General features: G+C 38.5%; 1 protein-coding gene across 3 annotated transcripts in view; it reads right to left on the bottom strand.

Annotated features, from left to right (window-relative positions):
* Positions 1-825: 825 nt before the first annotated feature.
* CUL4B (cullin 4B) overlaps positions 826-17829 on the bottom strand; it is a 31494-nt gene continuing 14490 nt past the window's right edge. For all 3 annotated transcript variants that reach the window (XM_073361302.2, XM_073361301.2, XM_073361303.1), the window contains exons 10-21: positions 16059-16126; positions 14726-14844; positions 12825-13017; positions 11710-11814; positions 11266-11376; positions 10443-10528; positions 8393-8500; positions 7969-8082; positions 6993-7098; positions 6747-6919; positions 5909-6061; positions 826-4389 (exon numbers count right to left, since the gene is read on the bottom strand). In XM_073361302.2, the coding sequence (XP_073217403.1) occupies positions 4294-4389; positions 5909-6061; positions 6747-6919; positions 6993-7098; positions 7969-8082; positions 8393-8500; positions 10443-10528; positions 11266-11376; positions 11710-11814; positions 12825-13017; positions 14726-14844; positions 16059-16126 (1432 nt within the window). In that variant the 3' untranslated portion in view covers positions 826-4293. The remainder of the gene's footprint in view (positions 4390-5908; positions 6062-6746; positions 6920-6992; positions 7099-7968; positions 8083-8392; positions 8501-10442; positions 10529-11265; positions 11377-11709; positions 11815-12824; positions 13018-14725; positions 14845-16058; positions 16127-17829) is intronic.

Below are 17829 nucleotides of genomic sequence, written 5' to 3'. Positions count from 1 at the left end.
AAGCACCAAGTGTCAGATGGCACAACCCACCAAAAAGGTGGCCCAGCATTGTACAGATGTGTTTTTTCAGAAGTGTTCTTCGTATTTCAGATTGGTATATAATACGATTCTGAGCAAGCTCGGACTTGACAGCAGCACCAGTAGCTATGAGAAACACTGATTCAGGGCTAACTGCACCCGGTCCTGCTTTCTCAAGGAGTAACTGGCCTGGGAACTCTGTATTTGGGTTCTGTACTACGGAAACAGGCAGCAAGCCCTATTTAGTACTTTAGTGCAGGTTTTAGTACTCCCGTGCATTCTGGGCCTGGTTCAAAGCTCGGTGAAGTCACTGAATTTAATGGGGCTTGGATCAGGCCCTTTGGCTGGTAAAGATGGTTTAAAAATTCTCTCTTAGAAAACAGTGTGTCAGATCTTAAAAATATAAAAATAAAAACAAACAAGGTGAATTGAAGAATGGAAACCACTTGGAAAACCTAAGTAAGTGTGATACCTCAACAAAGGTAACTTCATCAGATGAAACCAGGAAGAAAGCAAAAATCTTGTTATCAAAATACATCCCAAAGATATTAAGGAGAGTGCCAAAGACACTTTAGCACAATATATACAAGTCTGATTAAAAAGACACTACACACACACACACACACACAAGAGTTTATCAACACAAAACTGTTTAATATTTATTAAATGACACAAAATACCTAGATAACAGACTCACTCTTTGAAAGGACACGTATTTACATTATTTACCAACTTAACAAAGACTCTCTGTACCCATTTTAGACTTGTTATGAAACATTAAAAAGGTTTTGCTTTTTGCATTAAAGGACGCAATGGTGACACATGCCCCATTTGCAAATCTGCATAACTATAACATTTGATGCAGTTAAACAAGCACAATTTTATATTCTAGTAGCCGAGTGAAGAGGCTTCTTAAAAGTAACAGGGTTAGTTCTTTTCACTCCAGAGATACTTCTGAAGAATTGTTATAGAAAAAGTATATTACATTTTTTGAATGCTGCTGTACTCTTACAACTTTACTGTAACTTTTCAAAGAAAATACTCTTCCTATTATATGAAATCACTAAAAAACAGTGGTATTTGAACATTTTTTTAGATGCACAAATAAAACATTGTTTAAAAGTAAGCATTAGGGCAAATGATATGTTTAGGGAAACGAAAAATACTGTGACTGAAAGATGAGCATTAGATCAAAATATAAACCACGGCTAAAGCAACTTAACAAATTTGTTAGGTCTCTTATTAACTCTATTTACTTTGGCACCCTTGTGTGAACTATAGAACAAAACAATGTTTACAACACTTTCGCAATTACAGCATTTAAACAAAATGGTCACTTTTTTTAAACCAGCCAAGACCAAAAAATAGTCCATTTATGGGTATAAAGATTAAAAAACCTAAAATATATACTTCTAAGAATAAACTGCAATTTCTTATGAACAAGTCCGCTATAAACTGCATGCAAGAGTCAGGATTAAAAATATGTGGCTGAACAGACAAGCTGTTTTATAGCCAAATGAGTTGTGGTCCAAGCCCACTAAAACAAAATTAATATATGGCTCAGTAGGCAGGCACGTGATCCCAGCAAGAAGTATGGCTGGATGCTAATCTTGGCTGCAGCTTTGTCACTAACCAGAAGCAGAAACCATTAGCAGAAGAAATGAACAATTTGTTGGGGATAGGCCAGTGGGGTAAATAAAGGGATATGAGGGCATGCTTTTCCCTGCTTTTCTTCAGTTCCTGGTCAAGCCAGTGTTCTCATAGGCCCTTCATTGGGTTACTTTAATAGCTGGACTGCCAGTGAAAAGGTTAACTCCGTTTCAGTGTCAAATCTTGAAGTAGGACGACAATTCAGGACATGAGTTTTCTACACAATAGTCTCTGCATTTACTGGTTGAAATAAATGGGATAAAAAACAAAAACAAAACAAAACCTTCTGCTTGGTTATAGTTGAAATTCAACACCCATCTAATTAGAGATTCTAATAGAGTCTCATTTTTAAATATGTGGCGTTGGTTGTATTTAAACTGTTGCAACAGATTGGAGCATGGGCAGTCAAATGTTTTAGTTTCCATCCTTCCCCTAAAAGTGAATATTTTGAAGCTTTTCCTCCATAAACAGTATCTTTTTTTAAATAAATCTTGTATTTGAGAAAACAGAACCACCTTATACATGGAGAAGAGACACATAATGCAACTGATACAGAAAGAAGTTTAAAAATAATGAAGATAGAAAAGCCATGATCTCAATTTCATTGTTGTCTTCTCCCTGGTGGCTCTTTGTTTCTGAGCTAATAGTTATAGGCTTGCCTGATTCTCTACAGGAGCAGCGTCCGCAAAGAAACACCCCTACTGGAAATATTACGCCTCTCAAAGGTAGTGACCCTGAATGTCTGCCACTGGATTAGACTGATAACTACTATGCAAAAAACGGATAGGTTTCTTACTGCGGCTCATGTGGAGACCTGTGCAAATTTTATAGGAAGTCAGCATTGAAGGAAGGATATGAAATGAGGAGTGCTCTTTACTTGGGGGGAACCCAGCTTCTGTGTTTTGTCAAGTGAGCACTTTATGTAAGGAGCTTGAGGGAAAAAAATGGAGGCAATTCACACCATACAGTTGTTTAAGAAAAGCAACATTCAGGAAGGGAAAGTTCTAGATATAACATACGCACACACACAAATATACAGGGTTTATGTATTTCACAGGTATAAGGTGATGAAATAATCGATCATCAAGAATATATGAGTGCTAGTCATCAGGCGGGTTAAGTTAAGACTATTATTATTATTTTTAACTAAAGTAAAATTTTCTTGCCTTCGAGGGTTCTCTGGCATTTCTCAGGGCTGTAGATGCCTGAAAGTGAATTAGATTCTTCATCTTGCTATGCTGCATGGCTGAAACTGAGTCAGATGATTGACCAGGTGAGGAGGGGTAGGGGAGCTGTCACATGTCTAGGAAAACTGGAAAAATTAACTCTTCTGCTGCCACTTTATATTCCTGGCATATTCTGCTACAGCAAAAAAAGTTTCCGGTTGCAAAAACTTCAAGCAATAACCTCACTGTTTGGGGAACCTCTGTATTCAAGCTATTTTTTCCTCCCAGGTTTCACGAAGATCCAAATAATGCTCTTATCAACTAGGAAAACAGGATCTAGATGCCTTGAAGCAAATAAGTATCTTTCTGTACGAGAGGTAGGCTTAGGTTTCTAGGAGGCAAAGCTTGCTACTGTCTAGGACTGAGTTCTTAAAGCTTTAGGTTGGCTTGAGTTAACTCCTAAAAGCAATCCAACGCAGGACATATCTGTAAGATTCTCACCCCATTTAAACCTACGGTGAAGTTCAAGCCATTTGATTGTTTCAAAGAAAAATAGTATTAAAATCCATTTGTAATTTTTGTTCATGTAGCTTTGTGGTGTGTGCGTGCAAGAACTGTGTTGCTTTTTGCCTCATTTTATAATACATTCTCTTTTGCTGAGTATTATTGAAAGAGTTGGACTCTCCTGCCCAAGACTAGTAAAAATTGTTTCTGCTGTTTTATGTTAAGAATAGGGTAAATACTTTACATTTTGGGGTAAGCCATATAAATACAAGTCTAAGCTTGTTAATTAAAGTTTTACTGTGGCACAGTTATTTAAGGAATGGTACATATTCTGTAACCTTACAAATCATTTTATATTGGTACCATTTCTTTTACATTTCCTCCTAATTGCAACAGAGAATGTTTTCTACATCAATAAGTATAACTTGACTTGGTAATTATTCCCCCCCAGACCCCCAAAGGGTGAAATCCAAATATGAGTGAATCAAATCATTGGTCATTATGTTACTTGATAAATACGTCCAATATTCTGTACAGTAAATAAAAGTTTGCATGCAGTTTAAGCATTTTAAAGGCTATTTTCTGTATGTTAATTATGCTTCTGCTTCATAGTTTAAAGGTGTAAAAGAACATTTGTCATATACCAAGGGACTCCTCTTCAGACTCTGAGACAAATGGAATCACGAAGACCAGGTACTTTCTTACAGTTTTCTGCACATCATACTTAATAACATGCAAAGAGTTCAACAGCATTCTTCTTAAAATGTAAATAGTACTCTTTAAATGGGCATGTTAACCACTGAAAAAAGTCCACTCTACTATACTTTTCCATTACACTGCTTTCATTCATTCATCGGTAGTATAAAAAGTCAAATAATGGGATCAACAGGCTAGTTTATCCACCGGCAATTTAGTAGGACACCAAATGGGCAGAAAAACAAAGGCCAACATATGTTTATGCAATATAGTTGTACTGGTTTGGGTTCTCTTTGTCTCTTTCCATGTAGTCCCTGTCAATTAAGGATTCTATTCTCTTCTTAAGGTCAGCAGGCTGTAAAATAATGCAGATCATCAGTACTACTATTTTTTTTTTGCAGCCATCTCTACGAAGTTTCTGATCACTCAGTTCCTCCTACTTTAACAATATTACATTAATACACTTTTCAAATTACCATCTGAATAGCTAAATATCCTATGGATCAATTACGGAAATGCCAGAGAAAATCGTTTAAGTACAAGAGCATGACAGACCTAAAATGTCTTTCACAGAAATAGAAAGCAAAAAGTGTGTGATTGTCAATTTTGGGGTCTGTCAAACATGAATGCCCCATAAACTGGAATTCAGGCAGACATACTGCCCATAATGTAACACTTGTGTATCTTCTGGATCAGGTCACAAAGGGTATTTTGTAACACAATTATACATATAAAAATGCTTATCTCCTGTTTGTGTGAGGCTTTCATCCAGTAACAGATGTACTTTGTACATTTGGAAGCATATAAGTTAGTGACCTAGATTGCTGTTGTGCTCCCCATGAACAAGGGAGAAAGCATTTATGTCAGCTACTATACGTATGAATGCCTGGCTGCCAATTTTATGCAATACAAATGCTTACTTATCTGCAGAGAAAATTCAAAAATTGGTGTTTTTCAAGAAAGCTACAGAAGAAAGTGGCAATACTTTCTATTTTGCATTTCTCGCACTGGAGAACACCAGAAGTTACAGCTGGCTGAAAAATGAAACAAGTGATTCACATGTTTATTTGCAAACTAAGCTCCAAGTTCAACATGAACTTGAATGGATCTCTCCCTATAGATACTGGTATCTCATTCACTGTTTGAGACAGCCATCAGATACAAGTGTTTGTAAATCTCAGTTTACATAAAGTTTAGCCACAACTATTTGTCTGAAAAGTTGTATTAGGTATTTGTTATTCTCTTCTTTATAAAGAAGTTTGAACTAGGCAGCTTGGAAGCAGCACCAATACTGTGCTGTAGTCACTGATATTTTTTAGTAAAAGTCACAGACAGGGCATGGGCAGTAAACAAAAATTCATGGCTGGGGGGGGCATGTGTGTGCGTGGGGGCCTGAGACTGCTCCAGCAGCAGCCAGTGTACCTGGCGCAGGGGCTGCCTGAGCTGCCCTGAACCAGGCACACCAGCTTCTGCAGAAGTCACGGAAAGTCATGGAATCCGTGACTTGCTGTGACAAACTTGCAGCCTTACTTATAAATACCTGCAAAAAAATCAGCCTGAGAATGACTTACAAACAAAAAGGGAGCTAAGTTTTTAAATATTATTCACAACCAGTAGTTTGCCCAGCTCTAGAATAATATGCTTTATCTTCTAGCTTTACTTAAAAAAAGTCTTACTATGTCTGTTCATTCAAGTGAACAAATGAATATAACTGGCACATCAAACAAAATTCCTAGAAGGGAATACTTTGCCTATCAAATAAAAGTGCTTTACTGACTGTATTATTTATTTGAACGATCTCTACACCACCGATGAGGGGAAAGTATAGCAAGGAACAAGATCTTCTCAAACAAAAGAAAGAATCAGAACTCTACCTTTACTGGGAATTTAAGCTGGTTGTACACCTCTGACACAAGCAAATTGTGGCTCAGAGTCTTACGCATCTTCATGATTCGCACAATTGCGGCATCAATCTGGTACTGCCGGTCCTGAAATACTCTCTCTGTAGTGCTTGCCTGTTCCTCTACCTGGATGAGCAATTTAAAAAAAAACCCAAAAGTTAAAAAAAACAACAACACGAAAACAGTCAAAATGATCCTTTTCTGGTTGTCTGACCTGCAGACAGCTACACATTAATCCCAGCATTTTTGGTGTCAGATATTTGTCTCCTGATTTCCTTCCAAAGTCCTTTTTGAAAGGCTATTGTCTACAAAGAGAAACATACTCACACAGGAGATTAAAATAGTTTGTTTCAGATATCAGCAGGAACCCAATGATACGTTAATGCCTAGCCATAATATAGAGAACAGAATGCCAATTAAGACTCTGAATTCTGAATTCTCTTATTCCCATGTAATCTAGCCAGATTAATCCACGGCAGTTTGCAAAGTTTTTATTTAGTAAAGCTTCAGAATACAAAGGTCAATGGCATACACAACAACAGGTACTACTTAAAATCTTTCAGATTCCTAGAAATCTGGGTAGATTATCAGATCTGATTAATAGGGAATCTGGATTAGTTTGCTAATTCAGATTTAAGACCTATGGTTCACTTGCCACACAAAGTACACCTGCATACTTCATGTAGTTAATCAAATATACAAATTCAACATTGGACAAAAGAAAGCTTACTGTATTTTTAAGACATGCAAAAATAATGGAACTAAGAATCAGAAGAGAGGGCAGCAACTGGGAAAAAAACCCAACCCATACCGTTTCTTTCATCTGGATTTGGTTGATTTTTATCCTGAAGAGCTTGTGTCTGAAATCATCATTGCATGTAAATTTATCACCATCTTCCACATCTTTGCCTTTGGGACTTTTAGTCAGTACTCTAGCTTTGCCACAGGCTAATGACTGGAGTGTTCTCCTTAACTCTCCATCCTCTAAAGCAAAAACAAGCTGTTTAGTATTTTAGACAACAGCATTCAGACACCATCAACTGCATTTAATACTGACCTATCCCAGTAGCTTGCTTTATCTCCTCTAAACTGAACTCCTCTCCTTCATTAAACATAAGCAGCACCAGCGTCTGGAACAAAGAGACTTGAAGCTCTTTTTTGCCCTGTCAAGAATGAAGAGACCAGATGTTACTAAGTCTTCTTGGAAAGAAAGTCAAAAATCATTCATGTATTTTACATTAATTGAAATGAAAACTTGGCTTGAAGGAAAGCTATCCATTTCATTCAGCTCAGGAATCTGAAAAGGCATATTACTAGCCACCATGTGGTAACTGTGAAATACAGCACCAATCTTAGACATGAGATGTTCAGTTACTATTTGCTCCCCACCATCACAAACATGGTGTGCAGTACTTATCTCTACTGTCAGACCAATAAATTAAGTAAAATGTGTGTCATACCTATGACAAGACAGAATGATACCATCCAAGACCTCCGCCTAGCAGCTGAGCGACGGGGGATGTCGCTGCAGGGAGCCCACCTCACCCCATCCCCTGCTCCCTCCCACACCCAAATGTGTGTCATTTATCTATGACACACGACAGAATTATACTATCCAAGACCAGTTTTCAGAGTAGCAGCCGTGTTAGTCTGTATTTGCAAAAGGAAAAGGAGTACTTGTGGCACCTTAGAGACTAACAAATTTATTTGAGCATAAGCTTTCATGAGCTTCAGCTCACTTCATGCTGTAAGATGCCACAAGTACTCCTTTTCTTTATCCAAGACCAGAGTCTCTGATGCATTAAACACAAAATACTTTGGTGCCCTTGCAGGAGCTACCCCATCTGGATGGTACCACACAGTCATTATATTAAGAGAAATTCAAGAAGGTTATTGCCAATGCTAAATATTAATCATACTGCAAGAATCTTTCCTAGAGGTATTCATGGTCATATCACAAAGTACCTCAAAACTGACAAAATCCAGACTGCAGGAATACACCAGCAGAAAATAACCCAGAGACTCATACTTGCCTCTTTAAATTCCGCTTTTAGTACACAGTGACCTAGTGTTGATTGCCACTGAAGTTTCCTACCACTGTGTTTTCCCAGGTAGAAGGTCTTGAAGATCTCCTGCAGTTTTACCATCTAGAGAACAGGAAAGAAAGAAAAACTCCACTTCACTTCCAATTGCATTTATTTAAACAAATAAATTAAATGAAAACAAAACAGTTTAAGGGAGGAGCGAGTTTAGATAGGAAAAACAATGTTAAGGTTTTGTTTTTTAAAGAGATGTTAACCATGTATTTATGTTCTAAAGGTTAGTCTATTTTTAAAAATGGTTATAATCCTTAACCCGTTATTCAAAAGGCAGTTAAACATTAAACGTTAACTAATGGCAAGCCTAAGAAAGAAGTGTTCTACTTCTGTATGCAAAGTCCAACATAGTTATCCTTACCTCTGGTGGTAAGTGGACTTCCATAGGCACATAGGTTGGCCAATAACCCATAGTCAGGATGTTCACTGTTAGTTCAATGTTACCAGGTACATTCTGATTTTGCATATACTGCAAGGAGAAACAAAAGCATATTGAAAAAGTGGTGCTGTTCCCTTATTCTTACAAGCAAGTTAAACAGGCATTGTCAGTGCCATGCATGCACAGAATGCAAGTGACCTCATGATATAGTCTCTGCACAGAATGCAAGTTAACTACATGAGTAGTAGAATGAGTATGATAGCACCTTTCAGAGGCTCTCAAAACACTTTTTGATGTTTGTTTGTAAAGAAACCCATACACTGCCATTGTGAAGTACAAGACTATTTAAAAGACAGAGAAACTGAAGCCAAGAGGTTAAATAACTTGATGAAAGTCAACCTAAATCAGTGGCAGATCCCGGAACACAACTGAGTTGTGTTGACACCATGTGCTCTACTCTCTCCACTAGATCAGTGATCTAGTCTCATCAGCTTGTAATGCTGTTAAGCTAGACATTCAACAAGTCTGCATATTTATTTCAATATATTTCCTGTTAAATCCCACCAGGTACTTGTTCTGCTGATTTTTGCTCCGTTATTAGTTAAATCAATTAGTGAACTAAGGTGGAAGATTCTCAAAAGGCACAAATAGGATTTGAGTATTCAATACCCATTGACTTTTCAGTAGGAGTTGTGCTTCTAATTGCTTTTTTTCTTTGAAAAATCATCCCCTCCCAAGGATTTTTGTACAAAAAAGAAACAAGTTAAAAAAGTGCATCCTGTAAGAGCAAGTTATTCTCTGTGTCTTCTGAAGGAGAGAAAGTTACTTCAAATGATAAGGAAATATTTACAACAAACATTTTGGCCATAACACACTGTGACCCAAGAACCTCAGTGCCATCTGGCAAGGAGGTGCAGAGGGGTTACAGGAATTTCTTGGGTTTGGTATGTATATTCTAGTTCACCAGAGGTGTCATGAGAGATCTCAAATAAAAGCCAGTGTCATGCTAGTTATCAACATCATTGCAAAATGCATGTATGGATATTGTGTAAGAAGTTATGTATCTCCACTGAAAATTATGTTCTTGAAGGTCTGTGTCTAGGGACTGGTCACCAGCAAATGTGAACAACAGGTTTTCTGGCAAAAATGTTTATCTAGCTGGCTGTTTACATATAAATTAAATACTGTATAGTTCACATTGGATCTCCTATCACCTGTCAGAACTGAACATTAAGGAAAGATTGTGGGAACTTCAGAGACACTAACAAGAAGAGAAAAAATACCAGAATAGGATGAGGACAGGAGAGCTGGGGAGAACCTTATATTGAGGTGCACTCTAAGGGTTTGCCCTATTGTATTTGGGGGGCAAAGACGACACCCTGACATCCTTCACTGAGGAAGTAAATGGTCTGAGCTTGCTTTATGAAAAACAGGTCTCAACCAGGCTTTGTTGAATATGCTGGAGAGAACTTTGGCTGAAATAAGATTTTTTTAAGACAAGGATGTAAATTGTTAGTTAAGTTTAGTCAGTAGAAAGCGTGTTATGATTTTCTTTTATATGTAACCATTTGTTTCCAATATTCTTATTCACTAGCACTTCAATCTCTGTTCTTTGATAACAAACTTATTGTTTTCACTATAAATCTATCTAAATGCTGCGGTTGTCAGTAAATTGGTGATCCTGAGTTGAATCTTACAAGTTGGTGTGTACTAATCCTCTGGAAACAGCAAGGCCCGGTAATTCTGAGAGCGTTCAGTGGATAAGAGGTTGGACATTGCAGGGAATGTTCTGAAGACTCCAGGATTCGTGTATTGCTACTCTACGGAGTGAGCGAGGCTGTGCTGTGCTGCCAGAGGTTGGTGGTTTCAAGGAGTTGATCCATAGCAGGCACAGCCAAGATTCCTTCAAGCTAAGCGGAGGTAGTAGTGAGGTGCCTCACAACCCTGAGTACCCGGGGGGTGCATCAGACATACCCACAAGGAAAGTAATAAAATACTAAAGAACAAACCATGGCAGGCTTTACTGCTATACCTGTTTAAACTGTATCATGATATCTTTTGAAAGTTCCATGTCTTTAAACATTCCTTCAAGCTTGCTGGTGAAAGCAGCACCACATTCTAGAAGAGACGTTTTTATAATTAAAAAAAAAAAAAAATAAACACAGTCAAAAACTAAGAAGCAACATATTTAAAATGGTTATACCATATGTCAGAGAGCCATTCAAATCTAGCACACAAATACAAATTCAGAAAATTATTCCTAATTTAAGAACTGTCCTAGGGCCAGCCCATTGACCTAGTACCTGCACACTGATTTAAACTTTGACCTCCTGCATGGTGATCTTTATCTCCTTGAAGTCTGGACCTGGATTAAACTTTAGAAATCCTGTCTGACCAGGCACAAGATTTTGTATTATGAAATAGTGAAGGTCCATTGGTAAGAGCTGATTGGCAGTTACACGGGGCTGCGAGTCCTTACACTGAATAAAAAACATGACCCAAGAGGAAAAAGCACATTATCCTATCATAGCACAAGTATTTTGTGCCAGAATCCCTCAGATTTACCCCCAAAGACTGGGATGGTACAAACTAGATGGTCAGCTTGAACTTTAAATTCCTGACTTCTGCCTGCTACTTATGTATTTGTTTATATGAAATTGTTTTCTTAAAGCAGAACAACATTGTTAAAGATGAACATAACACTGTAGAAAAAGATTTACACACCCACTACATTTTCCCTTTCACTTACTTCAAAAAAGGAAGACGAAAAAAATCTCTCATAGGGGAAAACACAGATATTAATTTAGACTATTATTTCTAACAGAGAAAAGCAGGAGGGAGGGCAAGATACTCACCATGTTTCAGTTTGGAAAGCATAGATTTTTCTGCATCTACTGATGCACTTTTCCCAACTAATAGCCGCTTTGCTAGATCTTTCTTATAGAAGGCCTCAAAGACATCTTTTCCTGTCATGTAAAGGACATGATTTGTTGGTGATCAGATAAAACTTGTTTGTGCAAACTGCAACATTTTAATGAAAGGTTACTCAATAGGCCCCATATAAAGTCCACGGGAGCTTTTCAGTTAACTTCAGTTAGCTCTGAATCAGGCACCACGTGAGCATTTAGGGCAGTCTCTCCAGTTAAATGATTGGAAGACAAACTAAATCCACAGAGATACTGTACACTTTTTTTTTTTTGGGGGGGGGGGTAAGGAGGGAAGATAGATTAGAATCAACTTGCAAGGAAACATTACGTTACAGATAAAAAACTGTACACAAACAAAATTGTAACCCTTACCATAAATGAACCTAAATATAATCATAATTTTATCCAGCATTTTTTCAAGTTCTTCATCAGTAGCTTCTTTGTTGCCTGCACGAAGCTTTGAATCCACATACTTAGCTAAAAAGCAAAACAAGTAAAAGGAATTGAAAACCTGACTCTGCCGAGCATCAGAATGAACCTACATTTAAATTTTGACATTTAGCTCATTCTAGAGACGTTTAAAAAAATAAACCAAAAACTATGGTCCTTTTGGAAAGCCAAAACAATTAGACATTACCATGAACAAATTTAGCACTACCATTTTGATACTGCATTTTCATTTATGCCTTTAGAACATCATTACATTGCAATAGTTCAAGGACCTCTTCTCATATGAGTGAGAGTACCAGCTTAAATAGAAGATGACGAAAAATCACACACTCGTGACTGCTCCACAGGCCTGTATCTGTTACTTTAAAAGCAAGGTTTTTAAACATAATAAACCATAATCCACATAAAGGTCCCTGACTGAAGAACCAAGCTTGATGTAGCTAAAGTAGCAGCAATAGAAGGCATTAGGTTCCAGAGTAAAATATATTGTTAAAATCGTTCTAGAAATTTAACTTGGGGAAGAAAAATTGTGCATGCTAGCTGATTTCAATAGCCAGTTTCAAATGGTGCGATAATATCTGCTAAAATTATGGAAACAGAGATCACTGAAAAATAGGGCACTCTGAAGCAAATTTCCACTAAAAGGGTAGTCCCACCAGCCCAAGAATGTATACAGCCCAACAGGTTTCAGAGTAACAGCCGTGCTAGTCTGTATTGCAAAAAGAAAAGGAGGACTTGTGGCACCTTAGAGACTAACCAATTTATTTGAGCATGAGCTTTCGTGAGCTACAGCTCACGAAACAACTAGCCAGTGAAATGGTGGTCATTCATCATAACAATATCTAATGCTTCTGGACTCCTATTAAGCTATTTGCAGAAATATACACTATTTAGTTTAGTTATGCTTTCTGTTAAGCCTCCTTTCATAAATAAAATCCCATCATTCTCCTAATCATCTGTTCAAATTGCATAATCAAAAAACCCAAAACAAAAAACAAAACATAAACATATGTAGAAAGAGAGACTGAAAATGATACCTATCAGTTCAGCTGGTTTATTTGGTCTCTTGTTAATGAAGGTTTCAAATGCTTCTTTCATAGCATTGACAAATTTCTCATTCTTCAGAAAGCAGACATCAATAATATGGTCAACTTTATCCTTAAAATCTAGCAGCTCTTGGACCATAGTTTTGTCTTTTTCCGGGTTAATTACTATAGTGCTACCAAATGCCTGAAAAACAAAAATTCACCCTTCAATCAAAATTCTATATACCAAATCTGAATGAAATCTTCAAACCAAAAGTTGGATGATGTAAAAGTTCAGATTTTACAATGAAAAATGTTTGCTTCGCTAACACAACAATAATTAAAAGGTAGAATGTACTTGCTACACACAGATAGCATTCTATATTTTGAATCACTATACCAAGATAGACAACAATTAAAAAAAAAAATCAAATTGCTGAAGTCAGTATATAGCAGAACTTGCATTTCAGAAGAGATGCAAACACAATGGTAAGCCAACTTTATGGTACAAACACTTAAAGATGATAGTCAAAACTATATACAACCAAAATATTACATGCTGTAAGGACTCATTCCTGCAGAGACTTACATGGGCAAGACTCCCAGTGAAGTCAATTTCACCACAACAGTAATACAAAGCACTCTCCTACCAAAATTAGGATGCCTGTGTGACAATATTATTAAAGTTACAGAATCATCTGCCCACTGAACAGTGAAGTCAATGGGAGTTTTCCTATGAATACATGAAGGATAATAAAGGTCTTTAGTGTTGTAATCTAGTATGTATGTCCTTTGCTTTTTAAGTAGCTTTCCCCCCGCCTAATCCGCCACTCAATGAAAGCAGAGAATTTAAATGTAGGATGGAGCAATACAGACTGTGGCGATATTCCACTCACACACTCAGGAATACAAATACTACATGTATGAAAGTGTATTCCATTTAATAAGCAAAAACTTTACATTTGTAGCTAAAAGTTAGTGCTTTTGGATTTTTTTCAATTTGCAACACAAGGCAACAGCAAACTAACAAAACCCCACATGTGCTGTTGGTAGCAAACTGCTCTTTCAGACAAGATCCTAGCCTGGCAATATCCATGACGCTGGTGCAGACAAAAGTAATCAAAATACAATCATGTAGGGTTCATTGTTAGAAACAGAGAAGTGTTTTTCCTTTGGTACACATAATCCATATGAATTAACATTTTAAATTCCAAATTTCTACGTGGACTTTTCTGAACAAATGAGTGTAAACCCAAAGGGTTAACTAGAAAAGAGATAATTAGCAGTATCACTTAAGGTGGTGGCGTAGACCAAGCCTATGCCAATATAACTATGTTGTTCGGGGTGTGGAAAATCCACACCTGAGTGACAGAGTTCTAACAGCCTACCCCCCGATGCAGACAGCACCATGTCGGTGGAAGGGCTTCTCCCATTGACATAGTTATCACTTCTTGGAGGTGGACTACCTATGCCGACGGGAGGTCTTCCGTTGGCATAGGTAGAGTCATCACTAAGCGCTACAGCACTGTAAGTGTAGACAAGGTAAACTTGACCTGGAAATAAGGGTATAAATTACAGCCAACGTTATCCTAAAGTGACAGGAAGATACCAGGAATGGGTCTTTCCTCAACCAACACATGCTTTTCTGTATAAACCAAAAACAAAAATCCAGATTTTGGAATGATAGACACTTCAAGACAATATTCAATTATTCTAAAACAATTGCATTCCCAGTGCAATTTCACAGGTCATTCGGTTAAATATAAGCATGCTGTTTAAAAGATTCCAAGTCATCTGTTAAAACTATGTTGCATCTTTCTAAGATGTAATACTTGTTTATGAAAGAAATATTTTGTGGACAATCCTCAGTGATTATAAAAGGTCAGTACAAGATCCTTGATATATATCAGTACCTTTATGTATTCAATCCAATGCTGTAAGAGAACTTGCACTCCACCTCTGACCCGACTGAACAACTGATATAGAAGAGACAAGTCTTGAATTCTGTTTTCATCAAGAAGGTGGTTTAAACCTGTGGATTTGAAAGTTTAAACATCTAAAAAAGGTATAATCACTGAAAGTGATCCATGCATGCTACTTGAATGTAAAGAACTTCAAATCTCATGTTAACCCAGCCATATTATTGTTCAATATATCAGTTTCTTCTCCAATGGTTTTGCTTGTCAATTTTCTTTTTTTTTCTTCTTTTTGCTGTCAACTGCCATTCTGTTTTTTGTTGTCTAGCCAAACTGAATTAACCCTGTATCTGAAAGTCCTTGTATCTTGGACTATTGTACTATACATAACTGTCTCATCCATAAGCTTTGCTCACTCATACTTCATTGCTCCTTTAAATTCAGTAATAAAAAAAGTTTACGTTCCATTAGCCCCTGGGGAAGCTTTGCTTGGAAGCTCAGAAGTCCTAAATCTCAATTTTTGCAGAAAATTAAGTTTTATAACACTATAAAAAATGCAAGTCTCTACATGCAGCCAAGTAGCATCTTCATTTTTCATATTAACCTCTTGATAGCAGATGTCTGAAAAACCACAGCAGAGTCCAGGGACATCACATAAGTAAGAATACCCTCACTTCTAGTAGCTGGGAAGAGGGAATAGGTGGGTGAAGGGCTTCTTACCAGAACACCCTCCCTCACCAATACCCACACACCATTCAGCTATCAGGTGTCTAATATTTTTCTTTTGACTTGAAAATTACTAAAGCATATTAGATGAACAATTTGTGCAGGTTGCACTCATGTATTCATTATCCACCTCCCTTGGAGCACACATGGTCTCATGACCATGAGGAGAGATTATTACATGGCTAAAGCAGTGTATCTTAACTGTTTTTGCCTACTTTAGAGTAGAGTAGCATGTTTGCTTGCTAATCCTGAATGGTCCCCCTTGCTACATCTGGCTCTAACGCAAAGGCTACCCCCCCACTCGTGATCTTAAAAATGTTACTTGAATCCCCAACCCAACATCTGTATTTTAATTCTAGTTTTCCTTCTGCTCTGCAATGTATTTGAAGACACCATTGTGGCTCCTTACCTCTGAAAAGGAGAATGGGACTTGCCCTCCTGCAAAATGTTCAGTGCTATTTCATGAACTGAATAGCAAGGAGTGTTAAAGAATGATGTGGCTTGTGTCCTCCCCCAGCACCTGAATGTGTCACTTTCTTTTCAGCACAGGAATGAAAGCCCCGAAGCAGTAACTAGAAACATTTCTATAAAGAAGAAAGATTACCTTTCTGAAGAATGGCTGTTAAATGTTCACCTAGCAGTTGCTTTTCTACAGTAGCAATTAGTGGCTTCCTATAGAAGAAATGTTTAGAATTACTTTTCCTTTTTCTATCACTAACAGTTTTAAATCCCATTTGAAGAACAGACTAACCTGACTTAAATCTACACTTGGCAGGATCCTGCCCAGTAACTTGGGGCTGTGTGTTTAACAAAACACTATATAAATATATTTAACCTGTTTCCCCCAGTAGGTAACTACTTGCTGAGGAGGGATTTATAGTAAACTCATCACTATGATAACTGAGTGCCTCAAGGTGATGCACAAGATGGATCTCATCAGGGCAGAAAGTTAGGGAAGCAGCTCCTCAGGGAATATGCTTCCTTCAACCTCATGCAAGAGGGCATTCAGGCCTTGCAAGAGACCATAAAGCAAGGAGACAGTGACCAGGAAGGTGCAAAGACAACAGGTATTTGAACCAATAGCTCCTAAATTAGAATGGGGACTTTGCTAATAATGGACTAAGGAAGAAGGGATCCACTGAAGGACCTAGCAGACTCTTACTTTAATGGCTGAGGGGGTGGAGAGTGGGGACAGCAGGACTGGAGAAACAGCGTAACAGCAGTCCCAAATCCCCTCCCTCAGAGTTCATCTCTGGTGCTGCCTCCTCATCCACTAGAGCAGCGTTTCTCAAATGCAGCCACCAGCAGATTTTTTTGCAGCCACGACAGCCTCCAAAGCATGGGTGGAGATTCGGGGGGAAGGAGGAGGGGGGAGCAGCAGCCTCTCCCTGCAGCACCCAGCTGTTGTTGCTGAATCACTGTTACCAAGGGCAGCGAGAGGCGCTGCCTTGGTGTTTGTTTTGGCACCGCCAGCAGGGATCAGCATCCTGTACCACGCGGCCTCCTCAGGGGCTCCAAGCAGCACTTCTGGAGACACGTGGGGCTGGTGTGCACAGCGCTGGAGGCGACTATTGTGTTCAGTCACTGGGAAACTCCTCCACTCCCGCCAGGCTGGGGCATGGGGTGTCCGGGACTCCACAGGTGGCCAGTGAGTTCCTGACACACCTTCCCAGGGGTGGGCCCTTGCTGAAGGACTATGGTGGGCAGGGACAGAGAGACTGGTTTGTCAGAGTGGCCAGCAGCAAGAGCTGGTGGCCACACACTGAGGCCACCAAAATATTTGTTGGGAGAACCCCTGCACTATAGTAAGAGGCCTCTATCATTCAGTGGCCTGCTCCCTCCCAACTCCAAGGTAAGACCTGCTGCCCATGTCCTCAAAGAGCATCCTGTTGCAGGTCTCCTCTTCCTCCCAGTAACCACAGCAGTGGCCTCAGAGTATCTCTCTCTAGGGGAATTCCAGCATCCCCACCAGCCACCTTCTGCATCTGAGTCCACCCCGAAAGGTCATCTTCATTTTAAGTTTCCAGGGTGATGACTGCGTTATCTAAGAAACTGACATTCAAGAAGTTTTCTTCCTTGAATGGTATTTATAGCCTTAACTAGTTTAGAGTTTTCCCACTGAGAATACCCCGTAACTATTGCTGGCCTCTCTCTACTTTCGTTAAGAAGGTAACAGAGTATTTGCTCATACAGGTAGTTGCCACAGCTAGTAGGAACACAGGCTCTCCCCCTAAAATGGCCTACAAATCAAATTAATTGCCCAAAAGTCAAATCAGCCTCTAATCTGAACCACTCCAGTTAGCTGTGCAAAATAAGACAATGACTGATTGGCTTGAAGCAGTTTTGGGGAAGAGGAGAAGCATTTGGCAACTTAC

Source organism: Lepidochelys kempii, chromosome 9 (genome assembly GCF_965140285.1).
Source record: "Lepidochelys kempii isolate rLepKem1 chromosome 9, rLepKem1.hap1, whole genome shotgun sequence".
In the NCBI taxonomy this organism is placed as follows: domain Eukaryota; kingdom Metazoa; phylum Chordata; order Testudines; family Cheloniidae; genus Lepidochelys; species Lepidochelys kempii.
The sequence above is the reverse complement of the archived record's forward strand: the minus strand, read 5'-3'. Positions and strand labels throughout refer to the sequence as shown.